The following is a 27,681-nucleotide window of genomic DNA, read 5'->3' as shown; positions in this document are numbered from 1 at the left end:
AGTTAATCCCTATCCATGGATTAATGCATTGATTTAGGTTAAGGTTCACATACTCCAATTATTTCATCTATAAACTTTCTTGCATTGTCTCTAACATGAGCTTTTAGGAGACACTTCTTATCTAAATCATAACAAGGATCTAGAAATATACAATAGCCATCTGATGCTTCACAAAGGTGCAAACATACACTGGAGGAAAAGACAGCCTCTTTAACAAATGGTACTAGGAAAACTGGATATCCACATGCAAAAGACTGAAAAACCACACTCTTATTTCTCATCCTGTACAAAAAACAACTCTAAATGAAACTGATATCTTAATGTAAGATCTGAAACTCTCAAAACAGCAAAAACACTTCAAGATACTAGCACAGGCAACAATTTGCTGAATAGGACTCCAATAGCTGAGGAAACAAAAGCAAGAACTGACAAATGAGATTATGTTTGTCAAGCTTCTGTATAGCAAAGAAAAAAAATCAAGAGTGATGAAACAATCTACGGAATGGGAGAAAATCTTTGTCAGTTATTCATATGATCCAGAGGACTAATGTTCAACATACATAAGGAATGTAAAAAAACTTAACAAAAGTGATCCGATAAACAAATGGGAAAATTATCTAACTAGACACTTCTCAAAAGAAGTACAAATAAATGGCTAATAAGTGAAAAAAGAATGCTATCTCTAGCCATGAGGGAAATGCAAATCAAAACCACACTGAGATTTCAGTCCACCAGTTATGATGGCTATTGTAAAAACAAAACCAAAAAATAATAAATAAATGCTGGCAAGGATGTGGAGAAAAAGGAACCCTTATACTTGGTGGGTGGGAATGTAAATAGAAGTCATTATGGAAAACAATACGGTGGTTCTTCAAAAAGCAAAAAATTGAACTACCATTTGATCCAATTATATCATTCCTGGATGTCTGCCTCAAGGAAACAATATCAGCATATAAAAGAGATATCTGCATACCCATGTTTATTGTGATACTATTTATAATAGCCAAAATATGGAACCACCCTAAGTGGCCATTAACAAATGGATTTAAAAAAATGGTATCTATATATACACAATGGAATATTTACTTAGCCAAAAAGAATGAAAGTATTCACTATAGGATATCATGTTAAGCAAAATGAGCCAGACATAAAAGACAAGTATCTAATGTTTTCTCTCACATGTCTGAGGTATAGTAGAAGACTCAAGGCAAAACTTTTCGATATAGAGATAATGTCAGAATATATTATATTCTGAATAATTTGAAGAAATTTAGTCAAATACCAGAGAATCCAGTTGATAATTTAACCAAAACTATGATATAATTATACTGGTTGGAAAGAATAAAGGAATATTTATATGTTTTTTTCTGGGAACAGGTAACAGGAAAACAAAGTCCAGTCCCTGTCTTATTTAGAACATCAACAGATGTGACCTAAAACTGCAATGTGAGGATAAAGCATTATAAGGATGGTAACTTTAGAAATAATATCCACTTAAATACCATGGACACACTTACTTTCCCCCTCCTTACTCTTCTATCATTTGTTTTACTTGCTTTATTGCTCTGACAAGAATATAAAATATAAACAGTAGCAGCCAGAATCTTTGTCTTATTTTCCATCTTGGGCTTTTAGTATTTCACTAAGAAATATGATGTATGGGTTAACTTTTTGTATATAATCTTTATTGACATCAAGAAATTTCATTCTATCTTTGTTACCATGAATAGGCACTGAATTTTATCAAATGGGTTTTTCTGAAACTCTTGATAGGATCTTATGATTTTTCTCCTTTTATCTATGATCATGCATAAAAGTAATTATACTTCTGAATGTTAAATCAACTTGCATTCCTGGAATAAATCCAACTTGGTCAGGATATATACTGGTGAAATAACATAAAAGAATGAAAAAGAGATGATAAAGGGGACAAAGTAGTACTGTTTCACTAAGGGAACTTTTATAATCATTCAACTTTTCAATTTCGGGTCTATATAATTTTGACTAAACAAATAACAGCCATGTTGGACACAGTGGCATGGGCGTAGTGCCAGCTAGTTGGTAGGCTGCAGGAGAAGGGACTGCTTGAGCTGAGAAGTTTGAGGTCAGCCTGTGTAACACCCATCTCAAAAATAATGATATGGAAATATCACCATGATTTAGAAAGTGGAAAACAAGTATGACATGCTACCTTCTGTGTACAAGATGAGTGAAAAGACTTGTTACATATAACCGCTTAAGTATGACATTCTAGAGGCAGACAGAATAGTGGAGATATGTGAGACTGGCATGAAAGGGAACTTTTTCAAGTATATTTATTTTTATTTCAAATCAACAAATTTATTAGGTATTTTTAAAAGTTAAACAAAAAATAGACTACATTATATCCAATTTGTAAAAGCTAAAATCAGTAGATTTGTAAAAATTAAGTCTTTATAATTCATCTTTACAGATTCAACAATTTGTGAAAAATATCAATGTTTAGGATTACATGACTTCATCTCAAGGCTATAGTAAAAATGGACTAGAATCTTTATCTTCTGACTCCCAGACCATTCATTATTCAGGTATATGACACACGATGCATTTAAAGCTTAAATATGTGAGCTAACATAACTCATGAGGTCAAACTACTCACCTTTTTCTGAATGAAGAGAAATGTTAGTCTTGTGACATTCCGTAAATCCAGCATAAGAACTCACATGTTTCAAAGTGTTTCCAGGAGGAATATCATTCTGTATATATTATACATATATAAAATTTTAAAATAATTGAACTGAATTTTCTTTGATTATCATCTTTCCCTTATCTATTTAGCTCAATATGCTTTATTCTACCTGGACAACAAATGCACATTTTAAATCAAGATTATTTTCTTCAATGCCAAACTTCATGAAAACACCCTACTTGCTTACTGGTCATAAATCTACCTGAATGAATCCTTACCATAGTAATACAAGTTCAAGAAAAAATTTGAGAAAATTAAGGAAACTGTGGGGAAAAAAATAATTATTGATTCATGGGGAGGAGAAATTGTTGTCTTCTATTGACACAGTGAAAATACTGCTTTGAAGGAAAACATTTCTTTTTTTGTGGTCTTGGTAGCTTTCTTACTGAATAAAGTATACTTGTATAATCTTACTTGTATACGCTATCTATATATAACAAGGTATCTATAGGCTCTTTTTTTTAATCAAACTTCAAATTTTCTTCAAATTTGTTTGGACATTTAAAGATGAAGTCTTTAAATGTCTTCATATTGCCCCTTAATATTTTCTATTTTTTATACATTTAGAAAGTCCTGTTTGCTTTACTGATTGAAAAAATATTTCTATTTTCTATTAAAATTTTTCTATGCTTTGGATTTTTATATTTAACTCTAGAATTCACCCAAGTTTATGATGTGATATGAGAATATAAGCAGACTTTCCTGAATTTCTACCCAATTTGTATTTACAAAGTCTTTCCCTCCTCATCAATTTCTAAGAAAATATTCCTTATTAATTTTAATTTGTTGAAGGGTTATTTCTAGGTCAGCTAGAATGTTTCACTAAGTGTACATGTTTTAACCATGCTAACTGCAAAATATTTCAGTATCTAACAACTAATTCTCTTTCTTCTTTTTATCACTTTTTCCCCCCCAGATGAACTCATAAATCACACTGAACAATTTGGGGAAGATCTGACACTTGCATGCTATTTTGTTTTCTCAACTATAACAATACTATGCAACCTTTAAAATATTTCCAAACCTCTACCATCCCTCAGAAAGAGTGGGTTAAGGGTGTTACTATTACTATAGAGTAGAACTTTAATTAACTTGTTTCTCAAGCAAATAAAGCTTTTCTGGCTTGCTCTTCACATGTAGCTGATGTATATAACCAAGCTAAAGAGTGCTGAATTACTTTCTATACTTAGAAAACAGACTCTAATTTCCTTTCTGACTGGAGTTGTTTCTCCTGGAACCAGTTCAGCTGTTCTTGTTTGCTTTATTTGTTTTAAACACTTTCTTCCATACACTCTTAGGTACAACGACATATCAGTTTCACAGAACAATCTATGAAGAGGAATTCTATCTAACCGGGAACTAAAGGATAGGTTTTCAAGTCAACTGCAAAATCCTACTTCAATATAAAATATCTGAATATGTGCATTTTCTAGGAAAAGGGTCTGCAGTTTTCATCAGAAACTCACAAATGATTAAGAACTCAAAGTCTCTGACTAGCCTGAAGTGAGTTCATTATTCTATTGTGGTTTTAGAAAATTTTGAAATTGTTCAATGTAAAACAAACCAGTAACTACCCCTTCCTACTAACTCACAGGAACTTATACTTTCTTCTTGTTTTTTTTTCCAGGAAGTCACCTGTCTACGTGAAATTTTAGTGCACTCCTCTATTTTACGTTTATCATTAAATGGTAAAACCTGTTGGGAAACCTCTGTTGTTTCACTCTTTTCCATTGAGAAGTGTTCTTTTATCCTAACCTTTTTGTTTTATGTATATCAATTGCTTTGCAACAGCAAAATGATGCCATCAGAGTGTGGTAATACAATAATAATCTGCATATAGGAAAAAAAGTGTTTAAATAATTTCACTTTATAAATAGCTTCATTAAGACTTGTGAAGGTCCATAACACACTTCCTTTACCTATAAAATCCACTTCAGGTGAACTCTAATGGAATATAGCCATAAAATATCTCACTTATAATAATTATAAAAATAACTCTGGTAGAGACTTATCTGTTCTTCTTTCTACTTCTTACCATCTTTTCTCATTTCTTTTTCTTTTTATCATGTGTTAGCTAAGGGTACCTACATACACTCAATCCATTTATCTAACTCTTTCCTCCTAAATCATTATACATAATAGAAAATTCAGACCTTTAAAAATATGCTATAGAATTAAGATGGTTAGAAACAGGGTGTAAATTACGTTTTATGAAAAGTCCACTGAAACTATACCTACTTCCTATATCTAAAGGCACATGTATATGTTAAGCTAATTTTCTGACTGCCATGTATACTGATGAAACATTACCTGATATTTAGGCATCTCAGAATACTCCATAATTGTGTTTTCGACATCATTCTGCTGTTCCTATTTGAGGCAAGAAAATCATGTAACTATTTTCAAACTTAAAGGCAAATATAGAAAAAAAAAACCCTTATAATTATTACACCTCAATTTGCATATAATCACCAACTAAATTCCAAGTTAACCACATTACATTCATTGACTTAGTACAATATTTTAATCAGAATTTATGTAAAGTAATATGTCCTGACAATCACACAATTAAGTTTGGATCATATGAGGAAGAATCACCCATAGAAACTTTAGGTCATCATTTCCTGGGCATTAGCTTTAGGAAAAATCTTCTTTTTACTGTATTTGTTGCTTGATCATTTCTACAATGTGAGCAATGTGAGTTCCTTAAAGGACTGGAAGCATAACACTTTTCTAGGTCTTCTTGAATATCTTGGTATAACTACATTATTACCCTTCAAGTGTTAAAAGTAATTTGTGAAAGTAGTATTAAGAAATAAAAACTAATTTTCAGGCAGAAAACATACCCTCTTTTTTTTTTTTTTTTTTCCAACTGTTCTATACATTTTAAAACTTAAGAACAAACATTTATTGAAAATCTAGCCCTTGTACACTACATACAGTTCTTTATTTCTGGGCTATAGTTTTCCTCAAGAGCCAGGGTCAGGACCTAAATGAACTTTGGGGCCAGGAAAAATTGTTGAGAAAAATGTTAAACAGGTGTTTTTAAAAATTTTTTCAATTAAAAAAATGAAAGCCATCTGCAAATTTTTTCCTGTTCCTCAACTGCTTCTACTTTTTTTTCAAATTGTGTAAAGCTTCAAATATTTGGGATTATAATGTTTAATGGTCTCTGCTAAAATTATACATTTACTGAAAAAAATGTTTTAACTCTACTTTGAACTAAGTACCAATATAGTGAAATCATGCTATTATAAGAATGTACTTACGGATAATAGTTCTTTTATTTTGTTTGATGTTTCTTTAAACCTCTGTAAATCCATGCTATCTCTGTGCCCTTTAACAGGAAAAAAAAAAAATCACAATGAAAAACTTTTGTTTTTCCTTATCAAGTTAATGACATTGCCTCAAGTCTATAAAGGCAAGTGAATGTTGTTTTTCAAGAGTTTTGATGGCTTTGCACTTTCTTTTAGCATTTCTGATAAATAATATTGAAAATATTTGTCAAGAAGCTGATGAAGACTTTTAATTCAGTTTACAGTAATAGCAAAAGTCAAAGGCCTTCTAAAAGAGCCCAACATGTTGATATAAGTAAATAGCTTGAAATTTAATAAAAAGGGGAAATAATAATTTTTACTATGAATAATAAAACAGCAAACTCCACATAGCCTAGCAGTACTAGTACATAGTACTAGTGTGCTTGGTACCTAGATAACCGGTCAGGCTGGCCTTCCTGTATTTTACAAGCGTTTATTAACATACTTCTTAAATAACCTTTATACATATTTCATGACTAGGTAAATTTCTGTGCAGGGAAGGGTACAAGAAGCATTAAAGACAAGGGTAGGTGGGCTGGGGAGATAGCTCAGTCGGTAGAGTGTTTGCCTTGCGAGCACAAGGCCTGGGTTCGATCCCCAGCACCAAAAAAACATCTGATGAAAAACAAAGAGTATTATTCACACCTTGGAACATTCTGGTTATACTCCAAACAACCCAAATTATTTACCAAGAATTCTCTGTTAAATACTTTAAAACACTATATTCTTCCAAATTATAGGAACTCAGCTAGCTCTATAAAGCATTCTCTATTCATCTACTCCCTTCCACATGGCACACTAACATTAAATATGCTTAAACCTCCCTTAACATTAAACAAAACATGATAAACATAAAAATCAGTGTCTCCCACAGTCATTCCCTTTTAATTCTCTCCTCCATTTGCACTTTAATTTGGTTTCTCCTGTTTCACTTCCTTGACTGAAATGGTTTTCACCAAGGTCATTAATGGTTTTATCAACGCAAAAAGAAATATTTTCTCTGTTCTTCCCCTATTTAATCTCTCACAGGTATAAGAGTGAATCATTCCTTTTCTAAGTGCTCTCATTTCTAGATTATAAGAGAGTAGATCATAAACACAGATATCTGGTTGGTGGAGATGAAAGATGTGGCATGCTTAGATAAACTATTTTAAATTTTTACTAACATTTTTAAGATTTCTCCCCATATCACCACATAACAAAATTTAGTCAGTGACAGACTGCATATATAATAGTAGTCCCGTAAGATTATAATGGAGCTGGAAAATGACCATTGCCTAGTGACATCCTATAACTCATGTGCATGTGGTAGTACTGGTATAAACAAACTGCCAGTTGAATTAAAAAAAAAGCTGCCAGTTGAATAAAAGCTTAGCAACATGATTATATATAGTACATAATACTTGATAATGATAACTTTGTATCATTATATTCCTTCTATTTATAATGTTCACTGTAAAACAGATTACCATCTTATGTCAGTAACAGCCTCAAATGTTTACTATGTATCAAGGTTTGTGCAAGTGTACTTTGATATTCACATGCCCAAACTGACTAATGTATCCCATTATTAATCAACCTGTGACTGTGCTGATTTCACAAGCAAACTCCTTGTTTCCCTGTCAACCTAATATAATTATTAGAAGTATACCTTTCACTCTAAAAATTGTCCTGGTTTGAATTTAAAAATTTTAGGGTGACCCTATTTACACTGTTCTTTTTGCCTATTATTTATAACTCTCTTATACCGTCCTATTGTTCCCTGTGTATGTTATACATATGAATCACTCAGGTTCTTTCAACAATTGACCAAATTCAATTGAAGATATATTCAAATTTGAAAGAGGCCAAATAATTTTTCTATACATTGTTACTATAGTAAATTGCACCAAAGAGGTATATGTCAAGATAATACTGAAAGCCGAAATCAACTTATTTCCCCCACTTTTGATTCCTTTAAAAATGTTTAGAACTACATAAAAAACAGCCCACTTGTCACACAGTACATTTTTATTAATTAACTAATTATTTTCCTTTCTAAGGTGGTAATTTTATTTATAAGGTGAAAAGTAAATAACGTTGATAATACAAGTAAGGATTTGCCAAACTTACCTACAAATGCTCCAAATTCTATACTATCTCCTTCTGCAGCTTTAAAGCACATACTTTCTTGATCTTTGGTTACAGTTTCCAAGTGGCTTTTGCAACTTGGGCTGGGATGGTGTACTAACAGAGAATTGGTTGGTGGGGATGACAGGCGAGGTGTGCTATTAGGTGAACTGCCTAATTTTTGACTTTTATTAATTAGTTTTAAAATTTCTACCCCATGTCGTCTCTGTCGTAGTTCTGGAGGAGAAATAGCACTTGGGAATAAGGCACCACAAGAGGAACCAGCCTCTGGAAAATTGAATTCTTTTCTCTGGGGTATTACAGGTAAATCTTGACCAAATATGTTACACTGGGGATCTTTTTCATCTTTCGTGAAAATATTACAAAGAAAAGGATTATTACTTTCAAGATCACCTTGAGGAAGAGAGGAGCTAAGTGTATTTACAACACTGTGTTTTTTCCACACAGAAGGTCTTATGGGACCATCATCAATAAGGTTTTGTGCCAAATGTTTGGATATACTCAACTCTCGTGTGATCTCATTGTGAACTTTGCTAGCTTCTGAAGCTTTCTGGGCAGTAAGTGTTTTTAATGTATCAACTGTCAGGGCTGAAAGATCTTGCAAATGGCCAATCTGAGAATCCAATGACTGTAATGATCGTTTTATGTAGTTGACTCGATCTCCAACTTCTTTAATCTGAATGCACATCTGCTCCACTCTGTAGGGGAGAAATAGGCTTTTTATGAATGTTAAAAATTAGTGAAGAAATTCTCTTTGTAGTCTCAATAAATGACAATACAAAGAAATTTTATATGAATTGTTTTACAACAAAAAGGTAAGTTATAAAATTAAGGTATGGCTATTTATTTATATAAGGCATACCTTATGTTTAAGAAGGATTCAATGCTAATGCTATCATAATAAAATTCAACGTTTCCAGAGGTGCTTTTTTTTCCCCCAATTTACTCTCCTAAATATAGGCATGCAATTACATATCCAAAGAATTACCACTACTACTGTAACTATAAAAACACCATATGCTTCCAGAGTATAGCAAAGCCAATAAAAAGAAACAAAGGCTTTAAAATAATGAAGATAGTTTTACTTTTCTCTCCTGAATAACAAAGAGTATTAACCCTGAAACTATAGTCAAAAAGTAATAAGAAGGCTAAAAATGTAGCCCAAGTGGTAGAGCTCTTGCCTAATATGTGTGAGACCTTGAGCTGAATCCCCAGCACCATTAAAAAAACAATAGACTGACTGAATTATATGAAGTAGTAAAGAACTGAACTGTCTTTCCAATATATAATACAAAGCTATTTGCTTACAAAATAAACAATGACCAAGTGTAAGAGATATAACTAATAGAATCCATTCTGACATATAATCAGTTATAATTAAACAGTAGAATCTAAACCTTTCAAAAGTGACACGGATTCTCTCTTCACTTCCAGAATGGAATTTGTCATCTTTTTCATTAAAATACATCTCAACACACTGCTCTTCAAAATCATGGAGTTTCTTTTGATCTTCCTCTGTTAAGAAAAGTTCTGAGGGAAGAAAGACAAAAACAAATCAGTGAAGATCCCAGGTTTTCAAACTTTAGCTCATAAGTCTTATAAATTATTGTGCAACTTTTTTCTCTTTTTACTGCTGTGTTTCTAAAGCACTAGACAAGTGTCTTTCTTTTTTCTTCATTCATGGTGTGATGTCAGCAGAATAGTTTCAGGTAAGTTCTTCTCTTCTAATTCCCCTCTACTATATTATTCCCCTTCTCTTACCTCTTCGTCCCATATCCAGAGGAATTTAAGAACTCATCTAGTGGAACAGAAAGCGAGTATAAAAATTTTCAAGCACAATTTGACACAGTGATTAATTTCAAGTGGCTTACAGAACCACTATTGTTTCCAGAGTAATAAAAATGGTTTAAAACAGCTAAAGTGTCATAGTTTACATTACCATTTAATAAAAGAAACTGAGATGTCATCACCAAAAGAATATGATACTAAATCTACTTTTATAGATTATCAAATTGCACCTAAAAATTCCTTAGTTAAGCAAATTTAACAAAAGCCTTCACGATAACATTAACCAATAATGATAAATATTGCATTGTATTGAAATAAAACCAACTTAGCCTTCAAAGTGTTATTGCATGATAAAAACATTTGCCTTAATTTATTTTACTTACTTGGTCCATCAGAAGTCTTATCTTTCTTTCTTCTTTTACATACACAGCAAAACAGAGAAACTACATGGCTAAGAATGATAAGTGGAGGAGGCAGAACTGGTTTCTCATGATAAGCCATAATAAAATGATAACGCTGATACTTCCATACAATATTGGAAATTGCCTTCACTTGTAAATACACATTGCTAGAAAAACAAAGATTAAAAATAAGCTTAGTCAATCATATTTAAAAATTTTAAATACTAAAGATTTTATTATAATTCTGTACTAAGTAAGGACAAGCACCCTTCCATAAACAAGACTAAAAAGTAAAGAAAAAATTGCTCAACACAGTGGCACATGCCTGTAAATCCCAGTGGCTTGGGAGGCTGAGGCAGGAGGCTTGCAAGTTCAAAGCCAGCCTCAGCAACTTGGTAAGACCTGTATCAAAAAAAAAAAAAAAAAAAAAAAAAGGACTGGGAATGTGGCTCAGTGGTTAAGTACCCCTGGGTTCAATCCCTGGTACAAAAAAAAAAGAAGGGTAAATGAAAAATGTATGTAACAAATATAAGGCAAAATATCAATTGTTCAAGACATCAATAACAACCTCTCAGAGAAATAGGCAAAAGAACATATAAATGGCTAAGACATAAGAAAATAATCACTCTTAATAATAATCATGTAAGTGCAAATAAAAAGATCCTTCTGGATTGTGGGTATAGCTCAGGGGTAGAATACTTCCTAGAAGGCACAAGATCCTGGAACAAAAGAAAACAAAAAATAAGATCTTCAATGTGCTATCAAATTGGTAACCATTTAAAAAATAATAATACCTAAATAAAAATAATAAGAGTTGCCAAGAAGTTGAGGGACACACTATATTTTGACTTAAATGGAAAAAAAAAACACCTAAAAAAACACATCCTGAACAGTTCTACTTTTAGGAAAACACTTTAAAGAAATACGTGGGTAGCATTCAAATCACAATATGGTGTTTAGGACCAAAAAATTACAATCTAATTGAGCAATATATTGGCTTAAAGTATTATGATTTGTATCATGGAGAATCATGCAGTCATTAAAAATAGATTAGATGGGCACAGTGGCACACTCCCATTATCTCAGCAACTCCTCAGGAGGCTGAGGCAGAAGGATTCCAAGTTTGAGACCAGCCTCAGCAACTTAGCAAGACCCTGTCTCAAAATAAAACTGAGGATTTAGCTTAGTAGTAAAGCATTTCTGCTTTCATTCCCCAGTACCTGTGCCCCCAACACCCTCCCTGCAAAAAAAAAAAAAAAAATTTGGAGAGGAATATGGATCAATTTGGGATAATGTTCATGATATTTTACTTACTTAAAAATAGTACAGAAAGGGTCGGGGTTGTAGCTCAGTGGTAGAGTGCTGAGACACGGGTTTGATCCTCAGCACCACACAGAAATAAATAAATCAAATAAAGGTATTGTGTCCATCTATAACTAAAAATAATTTTCAAAAACAGTATAGAAAATATAAGAATTTTTTTTTTTCTTTTTGAGATGGGAATCGAACTGAGTTGCCAAGGTTGGCTTCAAACTCATAAATCCTCCTGCCTCAGTATTCCAAGTAGCTAAGATTATAGGCCATGTGCCACCACAGAACGAGAAGATTATTTTTTTTTTAAATATGGTTTATATATTCATTTTAAAAGACAGATGTACCCCTAAATATTAAAAGTGGAATTAGCTGGGCCCAGTGGCACACATCTGTAATCCCACTTGATCGGGAGGCTGAGGCAGGAGGAACGAGAGTTCAAAGTCAGCCTCAGCAACAGTGAGGCACTAAGCAACTCAGTGAAACGCTGTCTCTAAATAAAATACAAAATAGGGTTAGGGATGTGGTTCGGCTGTTGAATGCCCCTGAGTTCAATCCCCAGTACCCACCACAAAAGAGTGGAATTATAGATGAATTTTCATATTTGCCCTTCTGCTTTCTATATTGAATATGCATTCCTTGATAACAGGAAAAATCCCAAATGAGGATCAAATTTATAGAAGAACTATATACTGAAAGCTAATAAAATTTAAAATTCATTTGATTTGAAAAAGCATGCCTTTATATGTAATTTTTCAATGATTTGAGTACTTCAGGCCTTGATAAAATTTTAGATTCTATATATTTCTTTCAAAATGAGTAGAATGACATTTCATCAAATGATCTCATAATCATAAGCACTGAATAAATTCTTACTTGAAAAATGCGATAAGAAGATTAACCATAATGATATACTGTACAAAGAGGTAGACTGCTTGAAGAAATGGAGTCAGCCATGTCCCAGGGCCACAGATTTCAGTGATAGTGGAATCATTTGCACACACTTTGGGAAGGGAAAAAAAAAGAATTTTAAATATAGTTATCTGCCAGTAACTGCTATTAATCAGTGTTTAATCTTATTTATCTCACTTAAAGGAAGTCTTGATTACATATAAACCAGTCTCACAGATTCTAGCAAAGGATTTTGGCTAGGCAGCCATAGGAACTCCAACTTAAAAGAATTTCAATACAGAGGATTTTGTGAGGGGTGTGAATGTTCTCTGTTCTACCACTCTTCCAGACAAGAAGGTATATTTAGGTATTATGTCTACTTTCAAGGCAGGGTTTAGCCTTAGAACCATTAGGGAGAATAAAATTTTTGGATTGAGTCACATTATAACACTTTTGAAAAGAAAATAGGGAAAGTATTGTAGACTAACAACAAAACCAGTAAATTTATGAGAACAAGAATTATTCAGTTTAATTTGCAATCCCACAAAAGAGGAATGAAAAGTTGCTAAAGTGCTTTTAAAATATATAAAGACTAGATTTGAATTCCTTGTCATTACCCTTACCTACAATGTTTCAGAAGTCAGAACACAGCTAAATACAAACATGGGAGGTAACAGCATTAATACCTATCAGAGAGTTACAAGGAATAACATAAAATTAATTTAGAAGGGTAAGGAGTAGAATTAATCATGAATTAGTGACAATTCCTATGCAACTACTTATAGTACACTTAGCAATTAATATTTACTGTCTTAAAATTAGTATTAAGAAAATTATTAATTAAGTAAAATTAGTAACTGTCTTTTCAATGTCTTAATCATTGAAATTCTCATGGCTGTATTATTCCTTTAAATGACTTTAGAGGTAAATTGATGATAAAGTTCTTTTACTTTTAAGCAGTTTTATAAATCAACATCCATTGCATTCAGATTAGTAAGGGGAAGTAAATACACAAGAAAGAGATGTAGGAAATCAAAAACCATACTTAATGCTTTATAACAACTGCCCAAGTAGAGATAACATCATTAGAAAAATAGAAGACAACAAAAGTCTTACACTGAACCAAACAGGAAGCCATTAAACACAAAATTTTAACAGGTTAGTAAAAGTCTAACTACTGTAACTATCTGAGAATGATTACTGACCACAATCTTCGTTTGGCCACCATTAGCCTAATCACAATCTTCTTTATGGTTAGCTCTGGCCTAAACACTCACAAATAGGTGAGAAAGGAGCAACATAGGTATGAGGCAAAGGAAGAGTAACTGAAGAAGGGAGAGAAAGATTAAGAGAGGGAATAAGAGAAAACTAATAAAGATTACAACTCAGATATGGAGGTCAGCAGAAGAGTACCCCTGAAAACTGACAGTATCATTATGTTCATAGTTCAAGTTATCTAAGTCATTATTTATGCTAACATAGGAGTCAAAACAAAATGGCAACATATCTGTGCAACAGACAATATTTTCATTAAGAATAGTTGAACAAGTGGAAGTTAACTTATTTATTTGCCTTACCCAGAGACAATACTCACAAATTTGATAGAAACCTGAAAACTGTCATCCCCTGTTTAACATGCTCTAAGTCCTTCAAGATTCACAAATGATATTATTTTTGTCATATACCACTGAGCCAGTTCCCCAATATTCAAACCACCCTGACAGAAGCTAATCATTCTGCTTGCTGGTAACCCTTTTAGAGATAGAAAGGCTGAAGTCAAGTTAAACTAACAAGATGAAAACACAGGTTCAAAGGGAATTTCTGTAAAAGGCATTTTTTCCCCTCTAAAGATAGTCAAGGATAAACAGTATCTTTCTTTTGTTGCTTGTGACAGTCTTACAGTGCTAAGGGAAATCTGTATGATAATCAACTCTAAAAATCACTCTAGCTCCGAACTTTCTGTCCTATGAGCTAATAATTAATTGTTCTCATTGTGTAAGCCAATTTAGGCCAGAATTCCATTCCTTGTAGCTGAAAAAAACTCTGAACTTTTTTTCAATTTATTTTTTTCCCTAGGATTAAGTAATGCATTGTGGGAGGCTTAGGTTATAAATTTGACTTCGAAAAATAGGCAATATAACTATGATATAATATTGATTTGAAACAAATTAACCATCTTACCATCAATTTCATATGCATAAACTTCCCCAAAAATCATCCAGTATGGATGAAAAACTATATCTTTAGCAAGAGTCCAAGATGGTGCTTCATGAGGATAAAGTATTGCCTTTCTAGGAACACCAAAACTAAGTAATACAAGAGCCATAATCACTACAATGTAGAACATATTGGCCACCTGTTTAAAAAAAAAAAAGTTGTTAAAATACAAGGGAATTTAAACACAACAAAAATTTTCATTTAAAAAAATCTAATACTGTGATTTAAGAAATAGAATTTTTGGAGTTTCTTTTAATTCCTAATAACAGCATTAAAGCAAATCTTATCACTACACAAACCTTAACATCAAGGTGACTTAAAAAAAAAAAGGAGAGAGGGGGTCAATGTTATGTATGAGGGCTTGGATACCCAGTACTTCAAAAAAAAAAAAAAAAAAAATGTGAAGCTGAGAAAGTCATTAGCATCTTTATCTCTATAATGAACTATATCACTGGTTCAAACTAGAGACTGCCTATCTCCAGGGTTCACAAAGATTTTTCAAAAAGTATAAATATGGGTAGATTTAGGGAACCAATTTCCATAAGGATCCTTTCCTAAACCTTCACTACTCTTAAAGCGGAGGTACAGATCTCTTTTGCACCTTGCCTTTGGTAAGGATCTTATGCTCATTTCTCAATAGAATGGCATTATTTCCTACCTATTCTGAACCCTACCCTCCTTTGTCCTAGGAGTCAAAAACCCTAAACAAACTGAATTATTAATATTGATGTTGAAAAAATAAGTAATACCAATGTCTGGGTAACAAATATTTTTGCGAGTAGGGTAGTAAATAACAATTTAATTTCAACAAAATTGAAAAGGAGCCTGAGTTATCATCTATTAATCATTGAAAATGTTGTTAAATCACAACATGAATTTCTACATCTTTATGCAGTAATTCAAAGAATGAAGTAAAAATGATAATTTAATTACTATCTTTAACTGATATCCATTTACTTAGGAGTACAGTTCTCAGTATTTACATCTAAAAAAAAGTGAATGCATTCTCACCCTAAGGTTATATAATATTCATCCATGAATAAAAACTGGGGAGAAAAGCCCTATGTAGATCAAAAACTACACTTACCATAAATTTTTACTTTACCATGAACAAACTGTAATGATAAATCAATCAAAAAATTATTAGGACATTTTTGAACATTTAAAAAAATGAATATATGGTCACAATAAAAATGGAAAGGAGGTATGTCAAAGGTACGAAATGTCAATTTGGGGGTGGGGAGAAACTCTTCAATGGTTTCCCTGTATTTTTTACTTTCTAAAAAGTTCAGATTGCCCAGTTTTCAATGTCCTAGAAAATCCAGGCTAAACCTTGTCTATCCAACTGACTGCCAATTAGCTACTTTAAATTACATAAGAAATTCTAGCCAGATTATCTTTTTATTTGCATCTTATGTTTTCAAACAACTCACATCTCACTACTTTTAAGAAAATTCTCAACAGAATTATCTCTTTCCATGAATCCCTACATTTTCTATTCATGAATTTAATCAATAAACTACATTGTTAGGTAAAAATCTCATGATTTCCTGAAATATTTTATATAATACAGGCTCCTCAAGTTAGATTATAATATTATAAAAATAACTACAGGTTGGTCAAGTCAATCGAGAAATGTGGTTTCATAAAGTTTAGGGGAAATCCTAATGCTTGCTGCATAGTCTTACATAACAGGAAATAATAATAAAAAGATACTTGGTTAATAATTGGAATTTTGGGGGCTGGGGTTGTGGCTCAGTGATGGAGTGCTTGCCTTGCATGTGAGGCACTGGGTTTGATACTCAGCACCATTGAAGTAAATAAATAAAATAAAGGCACTGTGTCCATCTACAACTAAAAAATCTCTTTAAAAATAATTGAAATTTTTAAAATGTATAAGCTGTAAGAACATAAAAATAAGAGAAAAATAAAAATAGATTGTGTGTGTGTGTGCACACACACATGCACACATTTCAGTCAGTACTGGAGACTTAATCTTGGGTACTCCATCACTGAGTCCACATCCTTATGTCCCAGCCCTTTTTATTTTTGAGATGGGAGTCTCTCCAAGTTGTCCAGACTTGCCTCAAACTTGAGATTCTCCTCTCTTAGCCTTCCAAATAGCTGGGATTACACATGTACTACTGTACCCAGCTAATGTTCAGTATTTTTATGTAGTTTCTTCCTACCTGTAATTACTTTATTCATCCAACCAACAAACATTTACTAAGGAGAACATAGTATGTGAAGGTACTATTTAAGTACTAGAGAAATAAAGGTGATCATATCTAGACAAGATTTCTACCCCAAGGAGTTTATAGTCTAGAGAAGATAAATTAATCTAGTATGCAGCTTAAAATAGACATAGAGACAAACATTCTGAAGGAAAAGAACATATGTCCCAAAAGGGTTTACAGCAAATAAACTTGATCTAGCTAGAAGGGACCAAAAACACCTTCCCTGAAAAATATGGTGTTGGATCTGAAATGTGAAGGATAAACTCAGGTTCGTCAAAAACAAAAACAATAACAACAACCAAAAAATCGGAAACAAAACTAAGGGTATGAATGTAGAAGATAGTGTAGTTTCAGGTAGAAAGAAGAACTTGAACTATGCTATTCCGGTAGTAGCTATGTTAAAAAAAGAAAACAAAAATTTTGAGACAGTGTCTTGGTATTTTGCCCAGGTTGGTCTTGAACTCCTGGACTTGAGGGAGACGCCTAAGCCAAAAGCCTGAGTAGTTGTGACTCTAGGCAGACAACACCCTGCCTGGCTTTAAAAGAGTATTTTAAAAGGCCAAAGTGATTTGAGTACAGATAAGAGGTCAAGAATATCTAAGGTTTAAAAGAAATGCAAGAAAGATGTTACCTTTGGAGGAAACAAGATAAAGGGTACAAAGGATTCTATTTCTTACAATTCTATGTGAATCTATAATTATTACAAAATTTTTTAAAGGGACGGTAGGAAAAAGGAAGAGCAGGACAGGCAGAAAAGGAGCGATAGACAAAAAGAACAAAACAGAGAGGAAGGCAGGCAACAGTCCAATTGGGCAGGACTTGTAATTAAGCACACTGATCTCTTGGAGCAATGCAAACCCATTAAAATTCTTCAAGAAGGGGAAGTGACATATTCAGATTTGCATTTTAAAATAATCATTCTAGTTATGGTATAGATCAAAGACAAGCCAAACTGGTTGTGAGGAAACAATCACTAGACTACTGAAGGTACTTGATGATGTGGTTTGATATAAGATAATAGCAATAAAGATGAAAAGAAATATACAGATTAAAGTTACAAGTTCCAATTCTTCATTATGATGGCATATATTCATAGGAACAAACATTTAAAAATTGAAGCATTTTGAGAAAACACAAAATAGGTTTTTCCTAACCTTATGTTACTGAATATTTTTTTCAAAGGTTAATAAAACATCCTTAAGGAATGGTAGATCTGGAGTATGAGGAAATTCACTGGTTCAAATCAGACTATTTTATAACAAATTTTTATGACTTTTAAGAAATAATAAAACCCAGCAGTATTTAGCAGAAGCATATCAACTTACCATTTTTCCAATCATCATTACATAAGGTCCTGCCTGTTGATTTACAGCTAGAAAATCTAGCAAACGCACATACCAAAATATTATATTAAGACAGTAAATTAATCTTCCAGCCACAAAAACATGATTATCATATGCATTCTCAAAGTTCCACTTTGCTCCAAATCTTAGTCCAAATCCAATGAAGAATGAAATTATGGCAATTGTATCACTGATATTGAAATAATCACTAAACCACACTTTAATCTTCTGACTTATTTTCCCAGCTTCAGACATAAAGATCTAAAGGTTCAACAAGAACAAAAAAGTTGAATGAATTTCTTCATATTCAAACATATACAGCATTCAATTATAATGTCACAACAGAATTTTAGTCATGTTTTAATGTTTCAAAGTGCTTTTAATCTATTATCTGGGCAAGTGATAATGCATTTAATCACCAAAATATGAAGTCGGCAAGAGATAATACATCTTATAAATAAATGACCTGCTCAACCAAGGTCATCCAATTAAGAAGCTAAAAATCTTAAATTGTAAGACAGTTCTCTAGACCTACAATGTGAAAAACTTTGGGAAAGTTGTTCTATATCAAATCAAAGTCATACTTGGGATATACTGGCAGTATCTTCCAAAGATGTCTTATTCGCAGAAATTAAATAACTCAATAGTTTAAGTAGTTGCATTTATCTAGCTTATCTAAAACATGTACTGATTCTCTTGAAAATGATGAATATAAGAATTTAAGAAGCTTTTGATTCACAGCTTCAAAATGTAGTGAATTCCAAATACTGAAAAGTCTCGTTTGCCTCTTTTAAAATTACTGTAGTCACTGGAAGCAACCAGAATTACTGACATCTCATGAATTCTTGTAAACCTCTTCAATGAATAGTTTTTTTTTATCATTTAACAACTTAATTATTCCAAACACACTGGTAAAACATTTTATAAACGTAAGAGCCGCAGCAGTCAGGGATATTTAAAATGCATGTTTATTTAACAAGATAAATTTCCATGATATCTAAGTGAGAAATACACCAACTTCTTACTATTTCTGAAATTTCATGTATTCTTCTAAATGTATAGTAGACATGAAATAATTCAAAAGTGCTTATGAAAGTTATAAAACATTTATGTAGCTTTGAGTTTAAACAAAGTATAAAAAATTATTTAAAGAAAAAACTTTTTTTCAAAAACAGGATGTTAGAAAACTACAATTTAATCTGGAAACTGACAGGCAACTGGATATAAATCTAAATAATAATTTGGTGGGAAATATATACACTTTAGAAGGCAGTACAAGAAAAGAGCAAAACAAAAATCTATTTATAATTTACCTACCTAACTAGACATATGTACATTTAATACCTTTTGAAGAGTAACAGCATATTCATTGATTTCTATTTTTTGTCATTACTTTCAGAATAGCAAAAATAAACATGTTCTATATTTCTATAATGTTAACACCTACTGAATTAAAAAATAACACACACATATTTACATGCACACCCCAAACAAAACAAAAAATCTTCCATGCATATAGTGAGCTACCAGTAGGAAAAACTAAAGACATACCTCACGGATTTTCTCAATGGCATAGGTAAAAATATAAGCAATAACAATCCATTCTTGAACTGAAGGTAACCGTTCCATTTGTACAAGAACTACAAATGTATAAAGCATCAGAAATCCTAAGTATGCCAACTAATAAAAAAGAAACAAAAGTAATATGAATAAAATTGATTACAAAATAAAACATTATGGATGCTTTCGCGTATACACAAAAAATTATTTGAGCTAAGGTAGCCTGGAGAAATAAAATGCAATACAAAAAAGAAGAGGGCTGGGTTTGTGGCTCAATAGTAGTGTGCTTGCCTAGCAGGTGTGAGGCCCTGGGTTCAATGCTTGGCACCACATGAAAATAAAATAAAGGTATTGTGTTGTCCACATACAACTTAAAAAAAAATATATATATATACGTATATATATATACATATATATATGTATATATATAAATGTATATACATATATATACATAAATATATATACGTATATATATATAAAAGAAAAAAGAAATTTCTGTGGTCACCTGGATTGGCTGTTTTTACGTAGTCACTGAAATGAACACAAATGTAAAACTTATATTCTGAGGACAGAATTCAGGGATTAGATAATTTAGATTTGTATAACCAGTGTCTAGGAGGGAAGAACAAAAAATGTTCACATTGAGAAGGACATAAATAAATTAGTCTCAGGTTAGTAGGTATAGGTGTCAATGAAAAAGCGATGGTTGAAAGAACAAATTCTCAATTATTCATCTTAGCACAAAGCCATTTGTAGACTTTGGCAACTGTCTGATAATTAATGAAAATAAAAACAAATAAAAAGAGTTTTCCTAGGAAGGAGAGAATAAACTCATTTATTCAGACCTAAACTCTAGTTAAAAGTAGGGGCTAATTTCATGTGTCTTTAGGTGTATCCATCCCTAGAGAGAGATAATAGCAAGAAGATAAACTAGAAGTTTCCAGAGCTCATTTGCCTTTCCCCCAATTAGAAAACCAAAACAATGAATAAACTATGTTTCAACAGTTCAGCCCATACCTCTATGGACATATGCTCTGTAATCTACTAGTAAAATCCATTTTTCCATGAAACAAGGGAAAAGTCAAGGGTAGCAGGTAACTAAGCACATAAATAAGTCACTGACAAGCAGGGTCATTTCCAAACTTTTGTGCATTATCTGTAAATCCTAGAGCACAAGGAATTGTGTATCAGTTTTTTTCCATTAATCTTTTATTATCAGTTTCAGTAGATGATTTGTATTTGTTACCCACAAGCCAATGGTTACCACATATTTGTTTGGTAAATTTCTATTTCCAATTAGAATTAAAATTGTTAGTGTTTATCATTCTAGATGCTGGTAACTGGGATGAAACAAAACCAAATGAACTGTTGCTTTAAGTGGAAATACTTTTCAATGATATAAGTTAAATCAAGATTAGTATGCAACTCTAGACCAAAGGTTCCCTAAAACATGTCTTCTTAAAACATCATGTTCTGGGGAGACAGCTCAGTTGGTAGAGTGCTTGCCTCACATGCGCAAAGCCCTGGGTTCAATCCCCAGCACCAAAAAAAAAAAAAAAGAAAAAAAAAAAAATCATGTTCTCCCCAGCACAAGAGAAAAAGAAACAAAAAAAAAAAAAAAAAAAAAAAAGAAAAAGAAAGAAAGAAAAACTCATGCAAATACAATTTTAAAACATACCGTGTTAAACCAGAACTTTACAATTGGTGCATGATAAAAGGCATAAAATTTTCGTGTGATTGGAAGCTTTTTTGATTTTATATGCATCTCCATTTCACTCTTTCCTCCATTACTGTCCAAAATTCTTACTTCTTTAAATACTTCCTAAAATTTAAAAAAATATATATTGTACATTTATTCACAAAAACTTATATTACTTCAAATTTTTTTGTTCCTTACCATAGGGATCTCTTCTGTTATGTTTTGAAAGTTGTTTTCACTATCTTCCATTGTCATCTGATGAGCATCTTGAGATTGTGGGATATGAGACATTTCAGCCTTGGTTTTATATTCTAGCATTAATATGGCAGGTGGAACTAAAATGCTTAATATCACCTAAAAATTTTAAAGACATGTAAGTTTGCATTTTAAAATCAATGACTTTTAAGAATATTTTAAAAATAGCAAAGAGACATTAAATATCTTAAGATTGTTAGCCATTTTGCTCCTGGAAGTAAAGGAAAAATATAAATTCATTTTTTTATATGCTGTATTTAAAGAGGCCCAGGTTGAACTGTTTTAGGGAATAAAAAACATTTGAATATTATGATAATGAGCGTGTTGAACTGATTTAATAATTATTATAGACCTGTCTTTTAAATACAATCAAGGTATAATTTATACAGAAAATATATTTTTGTTTAAAAAAAATTCAAGCATTATGAAGGTGCTATGTGCTTAATTTTATCTTAAATCTCTTTGCAAGTGTTCCATGTCATAACATGATTACTCAGCTTGTGCCTCTATAAACAAAAAGGTTTATTTCTAAACTTCTACATATTACTTGCAAAATCCTAAAGCATGTAGAAATTATAACTGTACAAGAGGTTTTCTGTTAGTTAATCCTTCACCATTATTTTTAGTAGATGATTAATATTTGTTATCCACTTATAATGGCCTGTGGTTAAACTACTTGCCTGATTTCTGCCTTCTACTTTCTGTACCTTATTTAAAAAGATATAAGAGAATAAAAATGGAAGTTTAAAGCAGTATCTCACTATGACAAAACTTAAAGGACCAGCCATTTTCCCCAAATTCTTAACCTTAAAAACTGGATATGTGAATATACTTACTCCTAACCATCAACTAGGTAAATGTACTTATCCAATATACTTTAATTTAAAAGTAACAGAAAAAATTAGTAGCTAGGTCCAAAAGTTTAGAATTTGGAAATCAGCCTTTCACAAAGCAGCAACTCTTTTAATGGCTGGCTGCTCAGGGGTATAAAAGTCAATATTCCTCATTTGTTGTCCTCATACAGCTAGCTCTGAGGGGCAATAATTATATATGCCTGAAAAAAGATTCAAGACTAAAGAACAGGAGGGAAAAAAAGAGCATTTATGCCATTTGGGATAAAATGCCAACCACCCTTTTCCCCTTCTTTCTGTCCCTCCCTCTACCATCACTCTCACAAATCAAGGCATTTTACCACGTATCTAGTCTAATTCCTCTATTTCTAATCATAAACTTTAAATCCAATTATTTTTAAGGTATACCTTGTACCAAGAATTTTTCCTCATGTTCAGCCTTCCCATCCACATATCAGATAACAACATTTGTGTACAGGTGTGGGCTACAAAAGGTCTAAGTCTTGAAGAAACTGCTAATTTAAGGCAGGTTGAATTACTCCAATTTTTTAGTTCATAAGTGAGTAATTTCATAGCCATGGTTTCATCTTGTCTGAAGGATTGCTCTAGTAATTCAACTGCCAGTTGGCCAAAATCACTACAAAAAGACAAAAGACAAAATTAGCAGGAAAGTTTCTTTCCAAGTTTTCAAAAATATCTACATTTAAAAAATAATTTTCTCTTAATTGTATCAATAAATTACACACATACACTCTCTTCCATTAAGTGCATAACACTGTAACATCCAAACACTGTATTTTGTATTTACATGTTTTGAAATGATAAAATGTCACTTACTTGGAATATTGTTTCAGTTCTTCTGAAGTATCATCTACCAGGTCACTCTGCTTTGCTTCATAGGCCATTGAACGATAGATCTTACAGGCAACTAATGCTTTAGCCATTGATTCTTCACCGTGCTGCCATAAAAACCGGGCCATGACCTGCCTCTTCATAAGGCAAGCCCAAATTAACAATTCATTAAGTGGATAAGGAAAGCGCTTGGTTTCTGGATCATCAATATCTACAATTTCATCTTTGGTTCTTTTTTTCTTTCCTTCTTCCATAGCTGTATCAATCTTCAATAGAAAATAAATGTTATAAGGCTCATTATAATAAAACCATATGAAGTTCATTAGTGATGAAAAATTGTGTAAAATATTTTTTGCTCTATTCTTCAACTTCTTATAACTGCCCTAAACCAAACAGTAAAAATTTTATAAACTTAATTTTTAATTCATTTTATAAAAATACCATTTCAACAAAAATGTATGTAATACGTTTTCTACAACTGAAGGGCGTAATATTTCAACTAATAAAGCTTTGCATAATACATTTGTTGTACATATTAATCAAATAAAAAGAACTGAGGATGTAGCTAAGTGGTATGGCACTTGCCTAGAATACTTAAAGCCCTAGATAGGTAAGATACTCAACTTTGCAAATAGGAAAAAAAGGATAAAGGAATAAATGATTAAAAATTTTTTAATTTGATTATTACAGACAAATATGAAAAAGTAACAGAAACATTAACTCATAATGAATATATTTATGTATGGGAAAATAGACACAAAGTTATAAAATACCCAAAAATAAAAGATAATTCCCACTAAAACAACAGTTTTTATTTAATAATACTAAGTAATTAAGAAAGAACAATATCAAAATCAAGAAAGGATAATATTTACATTAACATACCTATGGTAAACTAAATAAACCTATTTCCTTTAACCAATAAACAAACAAACCTTTGGTCTGTAGGGCTGGGCTGTTTTAATGAAATGATTATGTCTCATTTTTTCCTTTTTATCTGCTCTATTGCCAAAAGATTCATGACTCTTTCTCAATTGAGGAGTACTGCTGGAGGTATTTCGGCCAGACCTCTGAAATGAAAGCTCATTAGCTTTTGCAGATTTAAATATTCTGATGTTATAAAAATTCAACACTATTTTCATATATATGCAAATATCTATGTATGCACACAAACAAAATGCTTTGTTTGTTTTTTGGAGATGGAGTCTCCCTATGTTGCCCAGTCTGTTCTCAAACCCACTGACTTGAGTGATCAGCCTCCAAAGAAGCTAGGACTACTAATATGTACCACCATGCCCAGCTCATAAAATTTCTATTTATGCTTACTTGAAATCTTATATTTTTAAAGACGTTACTTTCACTATTCAAATGTAACTAATTCTTAACTTTGAAAACATACTGGTTAATTTTTAAATACGTATATAAAATACCTACAAATTTCACATACCCGATTATTTCCACCAAGACTATTATATATTAACCGAAAACGTTTCCGAGTATAGGTGCATCTGTAGGTTCCTCCCATGAGATATTCAATAACAAGTCCTATATCAATTAGAGTGATCTTATATCCTGGAGGAAGATTTCCCTGAAAACAAAACATTAAATAGAATAATATTTCTCAATATTGCCATGTCATGCGTATGACTAGATGCTCTCCCCAAAATTAGAAACATTTACTTGTTTTAAGAAACTAGGGTTGTCAGGAGCTGTTTTTATAGAAGAAAAGAATGACTTGTTTCTCTATTTCCTTTTATGAGAAGAGCGGATTCCAAAGTTTTAAGGTCTCAAAGGTGTGGATTTGAACAGGAATATGGCCTAAAGCAGGAAGATAACAATTTGATGCCTCTGCTGCCCTAATACAGATAGAGGCAATGGAACTACTAGAGTCAAGTATTTTGTTTTTATGACTGTACATACAAATTGCATTTTCCTACAAAATAATGCTATAATACTTATTATAAAAATCCAATTGGCTTTAGTAAAGATTATGTAAGTTTTTATATCATTGTCCAGGATTTAACTACATTTGTAACACTCTTTTTAAAGCTAAGACTTCACTTTCACACTTTAATGGGAAACATTTTAAACTAAGGAAAATAAGGTGAATTATCTTAAAAAAAAAAAGGCCATGTTGAACTCAATATATTAATATGAATCAGAAAATAATTACTGAATTTTATTGTTTACCAATTTAGTTTATTATCATAGCCACTAACCTAACAATGTTCTTATTTGTTTCCAGAATTGAGTACTATACTTTTTGGTGCTGGGAATTGAATAAGGGCCTTCCACATGTCAAAAACATGCTGTACCACTGGGCTAGGCTCCCCATTCCCCAACCAGTTCTATATTTCTTTTTCCTGACCCATGTAAGGAAATTATAATGCAAATGTGTTTTACAAACTCCTGGTCTGAAAGTTATTCAAACTTCGTGAGAGGGGAGTTTTAATTACTAAAAGAAAAAAAAAAAAATTCAAATCAATGAGAACTGCCCAAAAATAAGCAAATCCTTACACTAATCATTACGTACAGAGCAGGCAGAGGTGAGGAGCAGAAAAGGAATAGGAATATGAGTGACTGACAATAAGTACAGGGTCACTTTTTGAAGTGTTATAATGCTCTCAAATTAGACTGTGGCAGTTAGTATACAATTCTAAAAATACTAAGTCGGATATACACATAAAGTGAATAGACTTTTATCATGTTGCAAAATACACTTCAATAGAGTTATAAAGAAAAGCTCATGCAAAAAATCAGCTTAAAGCAAAATTTCTTACATATAATAAGTTGTAAGTTCTTCCTATGGAATACAAGTTTAGTATTATATAAGTTACAAACCATACAAAGTTAAAACCGAAAATGACATTTCTGTTTTGAAGTTTTTGGGGGCTGGGAAGATAGCTCAGTCAGTAGAGTGCTTGCCTTGTAAGCACAAGGCCCTGAGTTTGAACCCCAGCACCCAAAAAAAAAAAAAAAAAAAAGTTTTTGGCTTTTTCAATAGTGTAGTAACAGTTCAAAAGAAGGAGGAATTTTAGAAAATATATTCGTTTAGAAACTTAAAAATGTTTTACTTAATGTAATGAGTACTGTTTCAAAAAGGAAAATAAAATTATGCTAGATACCAATAATTTATATGGCTATAAAAATGTTGATGAAACCATTTAAAACAATTAACAGAAAATTCTAATAGTGACAAGAAGAGTAACAGTGAATCAATTTAGTCACTACACAATGGGTTTAAACCACATAACAGTGTATTCAGTTACTACCAGTACCAAATCATTAAAAAAGGTGAGAGCATTTCACTGTTCTTTTCCCCACTCATGAAGATCATCGCTTAGTATATCTCTCAATTTCCATATTCTATGACCTTTATATTAGGACAAATTTCTAGTGAACAAATTTATGATGAACACAGAGAAAACTGACACATTTTATCAATGATTTTTCTTTTATGGACCAAAAGCATTACAAAGTTCAACACATTGTACCTTATATAACCAGAAGCTCAGGAAACTTCTTAATTTCATAAACTTCCTTTTTTCTTAGTTTGATATATTATGCACTTTACTTTTATCACAAATTTAGCACTAATTTTATCTTGTCCAAACAGCTGTCATTTTATTGCTGTTTTAAAAACATATTTATATCCTTTTTTGGGAACATACAAAGTAGAAATGATATTTTTTAAATAACATTTTCAAAAACAATCTCTTACCTGTTTGACATCACGAACAAGATGAAATAGCATTGGATTAGTTGGACCTTGTTTCTTTAGGAAGAAAAAATGACAGCAAACTATTATTTTCTTCTAAAAGAATTTTTTGTTATTTATAAAACTTGCAAGGATCTTAAACAAATGATACTATTTTGGAGTTATTTCTTTAAAATTACAACAAAAATAGGATATAACCATTTCATAGTGTTATATTTAAATCTATCAAAAAGAATAATAATTTCAGAGGATCACTAAAGTGATTTTTTTTTGGACTGAGGACTGAACCCAGGGGTGCTCCCCACTGAGCCACATCCCCAGACCTATTTTGTATTTTATTTAGAGACAGGGTCTCACTTAGTTGCCAGGGCCTTGCTAAATTT

General features: G+C 31.9%; 1 protein-coding gene across 1 annotated transcript in view; it reads right to left on the bottom strand.

Annotated features, from left to right (window-relative positions):
* The window catches only part of Trpm7 (transient receptor potential cation channel subfamily M member 7), a 100,430-nt gene that overhangs the window by 24,597 nt on the left and 48,152 nt on the right, over positions 1-27,681 (bottom strand). The window contains 17 exon segments of the mRNA XM_047542129.1: positions 2,639-2,735; positions 5,039-5,098; positions 5,998-6,065; positions 8,158-8,873; positions 9,573-9,705; positions 10,347-10,531; positions 12,552-12,678; positions 14,748-14,922; positions 18,346-18,624; positions 19,915-20,043; positions 21,602-21,745; positions 21,821-21,976; positions 23,137-23,365; positions 23,566-23,846; positions 24,516-24,650; positions 25,028-25,168; positions 27,302-27,355. Coding sequence (XP_047398085.1) covers positions 2,639-2,735; positions 5,039-5,098; positions 5,998-6,065; positions 8,158-8,873; positions 9,573-9,705; positions 10,347-10,531; positions 12,552-12,678; positions 14,748-14,922; positions 18,346-18,624; positions 19,915-20,043; positions 21,602-21,745; positions 21,821-21,976; positions 23,137-23,365; positions 23,566-23,846; positions 24,516-24,650; positions 25,028-25,168; positions 27,302-27,355 — 3,109 coding nt within the window.

This window comes from Sciurus carolinensis, chromosome 2, assembly GCF_902686445.1.
Source record: "Sciurus carolinensis chromosome 2, mSciCar1.2, whole genome shotgun sequence".
NCBI classification, from domain to species: Eukaryota; Metazoa; Chordata; class Mammalia; order Rodentia; family Sciuridae; genus Sciurus; species Sciurus carolinensis.
This window is presented reverse-complemented; position numbering and strand designations above follow the sequence as displayed.